The sequence below is a fragment of the Eurytemora carolleeae genome, unplaced genomic scaffold, assembly GCF_000591075.1.
Source record: "Eurytemora carolleeae unplaced genomic scaffold, Eaff_2.0 scaffold49, whole genome shotgun sequence".
Lineage (NCBI taxonomy): Eukaryota > Metazoa > Arthropoda > Copepoda > Calanoida > Temoridae > Eurytemora > Eurytemora carolleeae.
In genome coordinates, this window is record NW_019396071.1 from 193378 (window position 1) to 203505 (window position 10128).

The following is a 10128-nucleotide window of genomic DNA, read 5'->3' on the forward strand; positions in this document are numbered from 1 at the left end:
TCAGAAGTTTACAGCTAGTTTCAGCAGTTTACAGCTAGTTTCAGCAGTTTACAGCTAGTTTCAGCAGTTTACAGCTAGTTTCAGCAGTTTTCTGCCGGTTTCAGCAGTTTACAGCCGGTTTCAGCAGTTTACAGCTAGTTTCAGCAGTTTACAGCTAGTTTCAGCAGTTTACTGCTAGTTTCAGCAGTTTACAGCTAGTTTCAGCAGTTTTCTGCCGGTTTCAGCAGTTTACAGGCGGTTTCAGCAGTTTAAAGCTAGTTTCAGCAGTTTAAAGCTAGTTTCAGCAGTTTACAGCTAGTTTCAGCAGTTTACAGCTAGTTTCAGCAGTTTACAACTAGTTTCAGCAGTTTACTGCTAATTTCAGCAGTTTACAGCTAGTTGCAGTGGTCCTCAGCAAGTTGTGTCAGCAACATTTTCTACAATTTGTTCAATATTTCTTCAACTTCAGCATAGCACTCATCCGGGGACCTGCAGTTATATTTAATTAAATATAGAAATTACAGGAAATCTGAGAAATTTAGTGAAAAAATATAGTTTTATCTCTGTACAGTGTACAATGTACAGGCCACACACAAACCGAATGTGACAAACTTTCACCTTTTGATTTTCAGGTTTTAAAGATATAAGGATTATATAAATATTATTTGAGGTAAGTTCATTTTCAAAACCATAAATGTTGGGGATAGTTAGGTATAAAGACATTCTGTTATTGTTGTTTGAATTTCACTTTTAATGCTTGCATAACAGGTGTCATATTTCATAAAGAAGAGATATATTAATATTGGTTCAAAAAAAGGGTCGGGAAGAAAGTGAGATACCAAACAAACAGGGACATAACATAACTTACCTAGAAGCATCAATTTGACTCACAAGATTCATGGCTTCGTAATGCCTAAAATAGTCAAAGATATTGAGTAACAGAGTTAGTTTAAATTTGACATGTTAACTGGCATGAAGTGTGTACTGTAACCTTGAGTCTCCCAGCACTCAATTTTCAGATTTAAGATTTCGGATATCTCAATTCACTCTGGATCTTTCAAAGATTTAATAATGTCTTTATTCGAACATGTCACTCTTAAAATGGTGGGTTACTTGGAATTACGTCTGAATTATTCAGTTCCTTTAATTAATTGAGAGTGCATTATTGTAGAGAACTTTTTAAGGATTCATTTCAGACCTATTAAACGTTTCAGCAAGAGGAAAAATTCGATCTTTAAAATCCTTTTAAGCATCAATTTGACTCACAAGATTCATGGCTTCGTAATGCCTAAAATAGTCAAAGATATTGAGTAACAGAGTTAGTTTAAATTTGACATGTTAACTGGCATGAAGTGTGTACTGTAACCTTGAGTCTCCCGGCACTCAATTTTCAGATATAAGATTACGGATATCTCAATTCACTCTGGATCTTTCAAAGATTTAATGTCTGTATTCGAACAAGTCACTCTTTAAATGGTGGGTTACTTGGAACTACGTCTGAATTATACAGTTCCTTTAATTCTAAAAACAGGAACACTAGAAAACATCATCTAACCTGATAATAGGCATGGTCGCTGTCTCATAAGTCACAAATCTTTTCCTCAAACTCTCCTCGTTGTCATCAGTTCTAAAATACAAGATCTTTTATTGAACAATCTTAGAATAATATTTATTATGTAAAAAATTAATAAAACCCTATAATATTTTCCTTTCGGAATTTCTTTATTCGTAAATCTTGGAATAATATTTACATCGTAAAAAATCAATGAAAATCTATAATCTTTAATTTTTCGTAATTTCTCTTGGTTTGTTCCCAGTACATTTTTCAAGTTTTAAAGTCGCAAAATTTATAAATTTAATAATGAGAAAAAGCATTAATAAATAGTTAAAAATTATTGGTATAAAGGCAATTTCCTAGCAGATGACGCCAGGCCCCCTTCCCCCGTCTTTATTAAATGTTCTAGGTTACGGGATAATTTTATACTATCTATCTATCTTAACCTAACCTTACAGGGAAAAGTGAGTGTATAATGTGCATCTACCCCTGGAAGTGGCTTAAAATTACCAATGTTCTTAGGATTTAGTGAATAAATACATAATTAATTTTTATCTGATATTGTATGTATACAATATCCATACAATGTAACTTTGATAAATAAAGGAGCCCGCTCATTATTAGATTGATATTATATTTTCCTTGGGCGGATTTTTCTTATGTTTTTTTGCTTTTTTTTTTCTTTCCTTCGTTAAATATAATTCTCCCCCCCCCTAAACAAAAAACAGTACCTGCCACTCCCTGCAGCACCCCGAGCTAAACATCTAGCTGTACAGATATCCTGTTAGTAAACAAACGTACGGTTCAGATTATCAAAAATCGTTAACAAATTTTAATTTCTTTTTATCGTTTCAGGACAGTTGTAAATTGAGAAGTAATTTCTTAAGTAAAAAGTAAAAATGATCATTTGAATCATGGCAATAAGAAAGAAGGAGTCTATGTTCATTGTTCATCCTGTGCAGCATCAAATCAAATTAAATAAATAAATAAAATGACCAACCATTGTTTCGTCAAATCGCAACCGGCTCCACCACAAACGCATCAAAAAACTTAGCTTCCAGTGGACTCAAAAATTATTTTATAACATTAAAAAAAACACGATTATCTATTTTATGGTTAAACCTAGTTAATTTAAGTTAGTATCCTGTGAGCAGTGAAAGAAAAGAACTCTCCTTACGTTAACCTTCTCTCCCATCTGTTTATTCCATCCCGTCAGATTATCCTGATTAAAACATCTTGTTTAAGGGACTGTACACTGTACACTGTACAGTGTACAGCATACACGCAATTTCAAGCACGGATTTATATTAAAAAAAAAATATTGATGCGCTAGGGAAAAATGAAAATTTTACATTATAAGTTAAGTTAAAACCCTTTTGGATAAAAAATCTCTTGTTGAACAAATACAATCAAGAAAACATCAATATCACCTAAATAAGATTTGGTCTAAAGAAAACAAACAACTTGACCATGCTACAAGCTACAGGGTGTCCCAATAAACATGGGAATTCAATGACGAATTCGATATCGTCTTTTTAAATAATTCTTTAATTTAAAGTATAGTGATACCTAATCAGAAAGCTGTAATCTGTAAAAGTTTCGTCTGCTATGTTCACATTTTGTTTGTTTATGTTTTGACCGCATAAGGGTGTACTTAGTAAAACAAGAAAATTGCAGTGTACAATACACTGTTCATCTTGCGGAGACATTGTAGACACATCTTTACAGTCTTTTACCCTTTTCATAAAATAAACTCTAGCAGACATAATAATATTATGGCTTTTGAAATTAGGTATTACAATGCTAATTCATAACAAAGACGATATCAAATTCGTCAGTCGTCACTGAATTCCCATGTTTTTTGGGACACCTTGTATGTGAGGTTTTATACATTTAGAGATAGAAATAAAATTAAAAATTAATCTTGTTTAAATATAAACTAATATTAAATAATAAAGATTGATCGAAAACTTAATAAAGTTCCAACGATTGGACTTTCATTTACAACACAAAAAAAAAACGTTCTGAAACAGGAAGGAAGGAAATCAAAATTTTAAAAATTGACAAAAATATATTTCTCTTTAAAACTTGTTCTGACACTGGAAATCATCTTACCTCATTTCTTGGAAATCCATCAATCAGGAAATCATTTTTCTCCGACTTTGTCATGGCACGTTCCAGAAGGGAGCACGTGATCTCCACCGGAACTATTGTTCCGTTTGTTATATGATGCTCGATCAGCTCACCAAACTAAGACAGTTCACAATTATCTTATGAACCTTAACATGAACCTTTATCCTTGAGTTATATTAATTTCATTTAAAAATATGAATATACTATTTTAATAATGGATAAGTTACCTCGGAACAATTAACACTATGGATAAGTTAATTAGGAACAATTATCACTACGGATAAATTACCTCGGAACAATTAACACTATGGATAAGTTACCTCGGAACAATTAACACTATGGATAAGTTACCTAGGAACAATTATCACTACGGATAAATTACCTCGGAACAATTAACACTATGGATAAGTTACCTCGGAACAATTATCACTACGGATAAATTACCTCGGAACAATTAACACTATGGATAAGTTTCCTCGGAACAATTAACACTATGGAAAATAAGTAACCTCGGAACAATTAACACTATGGATAAGTTACCTCGGAACAATTAACACTATGGATAAGTTACCTCGTAACCTCGGAACAATTAACACTATGGATAAGTTACCTCGGAACAATTAACACTATGGATAAGTTACCTCGGAACCCGGAGCTATCCGTTCTGCCCTGAGTAGATCTCCTGCTGAGAGGTGAACATATCCAAAGCTTTCAACAATCCTATAAAACTTTACAACTTATCATCATGTAATAGATAATTTGTATCAATATTATTACTATTATTGTGAATGTTAAGATAATGTTTTTAAATCAAGACCCGACTAGTAAACCAGATTGGCCAGATTGGCTGTAAAAAAAAAAAATCCACAAAAAAGTTTTTTTTTAACTTAACTTCTTCGTTTAAAAACATTAAAAAGAGTTATTTTTTGCTGAAGACATGTAAACACTAATTTACGGTAAAAAAATTAAAGCACACTTGAAAAACCTTATTTTGATTTTAATAATATTTCAAACTAAATTTTCTAATTTTTGTGCAAATCAAAATATAAAGAAAGAATTCATTAAAAACTGAAATCTTTAAGTTCGCATGCTTGGAGGGTTAAACACTTGCAGAATTTAATTCATGAATCATAAGATTGGATAAGAGGTTTAGAAATAGCTATTAATTCTAAATTTTCTATTTATTTTCAGGTTTTGTACCTGGCACACTGGGTTCCTTTACCAGCCCCGGGTCCTCCCAATACAAATATAACATTAGGTTTACCCATTACAGAGGTTCTGAAATATAGAATATATTAGGTTTACCCATTAACAAAGGTTCTGAAATATGGAATCTATTAGGTTTACCCATTACAGACGTTCTGAAATATAGAATATATTAGGTTTACCCCTTACAGAGGTTCTGAAATATAGAATATATAAGGTTTACCCATTACAGAGGTTTTGAAATATAGAATATATTAGGTTTACCCCATTACAGAGGTTCTGAAATATAGAATATATTAGGTTTACCCCTTACAAAGGTTCTGAAATATAGAATATATTAGGTTTACCTATTACAGAGGTTCTGAAATATAGGATATATTAAGTTCACTCATACACAGATTTTAAATATTAGAATATATAATTAAAATCATGAATGTTTTAAAGTTTTGTATGAAGTTTATTTTTATCCAATCTTGGGTCACAATTTAGATTGTTTTTGTTTAGAAATATCTCTTTAAACGTGTGCATTTAGAATTGGATTTATCTTTATGTACAGAATCTTATAAATTAATCGTGAATATACTCTTTATATAAACACACATGTTTAAAAATGTTAATATTGAGAAAGCTTCCACTGCAATTTAATATTCATGATTTAAACATTATACCACTTATATACTAACAGCTGTTTCTTGGTTAAAGTACACTAGGGTACTGAATCTGAAGTATGCCCCCCCACCCCGGTTACAGGTGATTATAAACCCTAAGGCAGTGAAGAATGTCAGGAAAATTCAAGGGGGGAGGGCCGAGGGGAGGGGGAGGAACTTTTGTAAATGTATTTATTAATGCATGGGGATGCAGAAACTTGTGTAAATGTGTCTATCAGTGAATGATACGAAATTACAATTATCGGCATAAATGGGAATAGAATCCCTCTCTTATCACTCGTAAATCTCTGATAACCCAAATATCTAATATTTAATAATAAAGAAACATCAGAACTTTAATCAATAGTTCAAAACAGTCTCTGCAACAGTTTGTAAACAAGATACAGAAGCCTCTCAAGTTTCAGACGAAATAGAAGATTATTAGAAGGCAAGGGGGGGGATTCGTATTATATAAAAAATATAATGGTTTGGAAGAAGGGGGAGGGGAGCTTTTAAAGGAATTAACATGAGCTGATTAATATTACTAAAATTTTAAGATGCCAAATTAATGATCTGAATAGTTTCATTTAATGAGATGCACAAGGGCAATACATCCTTGACTGATTTACAATTGGCAATCCTTCTTAAGGAAAATGTTTTCATCATTCATAATCTTTATTATTCATTATCAACGTCATTTCCACCTTGTTCAACAAGAGATAAGAGCTGATGATGCCAGCTAATCCTATCATAGTAGAGTAAACAAATCCAGTGTTACGACAATGTTAAACATCCAACTAAATAATGCCGAGATAAAACAGGGTTGATCATTTAAAAAAAGTTACACGAGAATGATTTTTTTTGTATTTTTATAACAGATGATAATTAAGTACAAATTATGTATCAAAATCATAAATTAAAACCACCAATGCAAATCATTGTAATTTGTCTGATCCAGTATTTGCAAAGTTGAACAAATTTAAGAAAAATGTGACGAAAACCAAGCAATATGCAAATATATCAGGAGTTTAATCTTCAAGTTCTCAATTTTTAATTAAAATATTGTCAAAATTATCAGATCATTTTAGATTCTGTTGTGCAAACTATATGTAAACATTCTCCAATTATAAACAATTTCCGAATAAAAACAATCTCCTAATACAAACATTCTCCTAAATGTACACAATTTCCTCATGTAAAACAATCTCTTAAGACAAACAATCTCCTTATGCAAACAATCTTCTAAAGTAAACAATCTTCTAATGTTAACAATTTTCTAAATGTAACCAATCTCCCAATAAAAAACAATTTCCAAATGTAAAAATAATCGCCTAATGTAACCGATCTAATTATAAAATTGACAATCTTCTACAGGGAACAATCACCTAAGGCAAACAATCACCTTAGGCAAACAATCTCCAAAGGTAAATAATCACCTAGTTTAAACAATCTCCCAATTAAACAATCTCCTAATTTAAACAATCTCCCAATTAAACAATCCCCTAATTTAAACAATCTCCTAATGTCAACAATCTCCTAATGTCAACAATATCCTAATGTCAACAATCTCCTAATGTCAACAATCTCCTAATGTCAACAATCTCCCAATTAAACAATCCCCTAATTTAAACAATCTCCTAATGTCAACAATCTCCTAATGTCAACAATATCCTAATGTCAACAATCTCCTAATGTCAACAATCTCCTAATGTCAACAATCTCCTAATGTCAACAATCTCCTAATGTCAAAAATCTCCTAATGTCAACAATCTCCTAATGTACACAATCTCCTATTGTGAACAATTTCCTAATGAAAACAATCTCGATGCAAACACTCTCCAAATGCAAACAATCTCCAAATGTTAACAATCTACTATTGTAAACATTCTCCTATTGTAAACAACCTTCTTCTTTACCTTTATAATATAACAATATAAACATATTCCTGTAATTGATCTCCTATTGTATACAGTTCGTATGTCTCCCCTAGTAAACCAACTCCAGTATAAAAGAATGTTCTACCTGGCTTGAAGTGTATGAAAGGACTCTTGAACTGATCTGACCGCAGCTGGCACTAGCCGGCCTAGCCGTCCAAGCATCCAGGGGACCAGTCAAAATCAACAAGTTGAGTTTCAAATAGTTTAAGATTCTCTGAAAGTATAGAAAACAATTCATAATATAGTAATCATATTAAAATAAGCAGCTTTAACAATTTTGACTGATAACTTTGAATTTATTACTTTATGAAAGGAGCAAAATAAAATTAATTTTAAGAGACTAGAACATATTATTTAAAAAAAATTGATTCACATACAAGTTTTATAAAAAATATTTAGCACCATCTTCTTGGTAAATCCTGATTTGATACTTCTAAGATGGAAAAAAATGAAATTTCTTCAATGAAAAAAATGGAGGATAATGCGATGAATGAACAAGAGTCGGGGGAAAAGGAAAAAGATGGATTAGTTAAGAAAATACAGGGCGGATAGGGGGAAAAAACCTAGCTTAATGAGCAAATGAATAACAGGAGAGGAAATTTTCGATAGAAAATCCACAAATTATAAATCATCTTTAAATGAAGAAATATCATTTTTTTGTGGTTGTTGGAGAACTCTAGAATCTAGATCCTATGCACTCAAGTTTTGGGAACAGATATTTTTCTATTTCTGTGGTTTTGGAAGAACTTTAGTTCCTGGGAACTCTATTTTTGTGGTTGCAGCGGAGGAACTGTGGTTCCTTGGAACTCTATTTCTGTGGATGTGGAGGAGCTGTGGTTCCTTGGAAATCTATTTCTGTGATTGCGGAGGAGCTGTGGTTCCTTGGAACTCTATTTCTGTGGATGTGGAGGAGCTGTGGTTCCTTGGAAATCTATTTCTGTGGTTGCGGAGGAACTATGGTTTCTTGGAACTCTATTTCTGTGATTGTGGAGGAACTATGGTCCCTTTGAACTCTATTTCTGTGGTTGTGGAGGAACTGTGGTCCCTTGGAACTCTATTTCTGTGGTTGTGGAGGAACTGTGGTTCCTTGGAACTCTATTTCTGTGGATGTGGAGGAACAGTGGTCCCTTGGAACTCTATTTCTGTGGTTGTGGAGGAACTGTGGTTCCCTGATGTTCCAATTCTCCACTATCCAGTTGCCGGAGAAGACGGAAGAGTGCCGCAGCTTCACGAATTCTTAATAAAAATCAATTAACTACATAAAATGTCATGAAGGAAAAAGGGTTTCAAAATTCAACATTACCAAAACTAACCTCATTACCCTGAACAAACCAATAATGTATAGAAAACTGAAAATGGATCCACATAAGAGGAATGACAAATTCAAATCAAATCATACTCTTAGGGACCACATAAACAAACAAGCTCGAAGTGACAAAAAAATATTACCTCTCATGGAAAGTAATAGAATTTCAATTATTAATAGTTTAATGAATATTGAGTTTCTTCTTGATTCCTAACCTGCTGAATTCTATACAGAAGGCTTGAACTTCAATAAAAAGTTCCCCAACGTTGATTATCTTGTTTCGAATCAGACTCTGAAATATTAAAAAATAAAATTATAAATGGCTTTTTACAACAGTGGAAATTCAAAACATCAATTCTACCGAAAAGATATGGAATTGGCTAAAATAGTGGTTTAGATTTTAAGTGATAGAAAAGAGTCATTTTCTTTAATTTTTATAATTGTGAAAAATAATCTGATAAGTGAATATTGAAATTAAGCAAAAATCGCCAAACAAATAAAATCAACTGTTGTATTTATTTCTACAAACAATCAAACATCTATTTCCACAAAAAATTTAAGCTGACCATTTTACCCACAAGTTCATTGCTTGGCACAATAATCAATTGGTTTCCTCAAATTAAAAATTTTACAACAGAAAGAAAAAAATTAAACATGGGTATTGTATGCGTATTTGTAAGGGATTATTATTCTTTAAACTAAATTACCTGCAGGAAAACACAAACTAACCGAACCAGCCGGTTTTGCATATATTTATCCTACAACCAACATTTATCAAAATTTAACAAATATCAAAATTAGATTTTTTTAAATAAGTGAAATTTTGAACGCATTATGGGGAAAAAGTATGAGTAAACACTGTAATGTACACCCCCGCACCCCTCCCCTCAAATATCTTTATGTCTATTTATAGAAAGTAGTAATCTCTGTTTGTCTGTTTATATAGGTGTTCGATCAAAACTCGTGCACCCCAGGACCGATTTGCCTCAATTTTGATTCGGGAACTCGGGAGAACCACAGAAATGTTCTTAGCTCGGTTAAAAAATTCTAAGTAGAGAGGTTTGACTTTAAAAGGGGAAAATCCAGGCAAAGCTGGATTCCCAAGCTAGTTGTTATATATAATGTTATAAATGTTGTTCCTTCATAGTTTCACAGGTTGAGATACAGTTGGATATATACAGATGGACAAACTCAGTTGGAAGCTCCACAGCAGTTGTTAATCTGAAATATATTCATTCAGAAATTGAAATATATAATGTGAAATATATTTAATCAGAAATTGAAATATATAATCTGAAATATATTTAATCAGAAATTAAAATATATAATGTGAAATATATTTAATCAGAAATTAAAATATATAAT

At 32.0% G+C, this 10128-nt stretch overlaps 2 protein-coding genes across 4 annotated transcripts in view; both read right to left on the reverse strand.

Annotated features, from left to right (window-relative positions):
- On the reverse strand, positions 1-7679 carry LOC111712499 (UMP-CMP kinase). Of its 3 annotated transcripts, none has more exons than XM_023487141.1 (9): positions 7543-7679; positions 4868-4945; positions 4309-4387; positions 3650-3784; positions 2718-2756; positions 2266-2315; positions 1535-1606; positions 848-892; positions 1-468 (listed from the first exon to the last, which is right to left on the reverse strand). In XM_023487141.1, exons 1-9 carry the CDS (start codon positions 7617-7619, stop codon positions 417-419), a joined length of 627 nt encoding a protein of 208 aa, XP_023342909.1. In that variant the 5' UTR covers positions 7620-7679; the 3' UTR covers positions 1-416. The 3 variants fall into 3 exon arrangements, with proteins under 3 accessions (XP_023342909.1, XP_023342902.1, XP_023342916.1); XM_023487134.1 differs by having other exon boundaries at positions 2679-2756; XM_023487148.1 differs by lacking the exons at positions 1-468; positions 848-892 and adding an exon at positions 1219-1267 and having other exon boundaries at positions 2679-2756.
- Positions 7680-8235: 556 nt separating this feature from the next.
- Positions 8236-10128, reverse strand: part of LOC111712573 (CCR4-NOT transcription complex subunit 11) — a 9256-nt gene continuing 7363 nt past the window's right edge. Inside the window, exons 12-15 of the mRNA XM_023487229.1 lie at positions 9903-9984; positions 9471-9521; positions 8979-9055; positions 8236-8693 (exon numbers count right to left, since the gene is read on the reverse strand). Of these exons, the coding sequence (XP_023342997.1) occupies positions 8594-8693; positions 8979-9055; positions 9471-9521; positions 9903-9984 (310 nt within the window). The 3' untranslated portion in view covers positions 8236-8593. The remainder of the gene's footprint in view (positions 8694-8978; positions 9056-9470; positions 9522-9902; positions 9985-10128) is intronic.

Bases quoted from the DNA above. Each gene is read 5' to 3' on its own strand.
- LOC111712499 (XM_023487134.1), bottom strand. From the start codon at position 7,619: ATGCTTGGACGGCTAGGCCGGCTAGTGCCAGCTGCGGTCAGATCAGTT. The intron at 4,946-7,542 runs GTAGAACATTCT...TCTATATTTCAG, and splicing joins TTTCATACACTTCAAGCCAG to AACCTCTGTAATGGGTAAAC. The intron at 3,785-4,308 runs GTAACTTATCCA...GAACTGTCTTAG, and splicing joins GGATAGCTCCGGGTTCCGAG to TTTGGTGAGCTGATCGAGCA.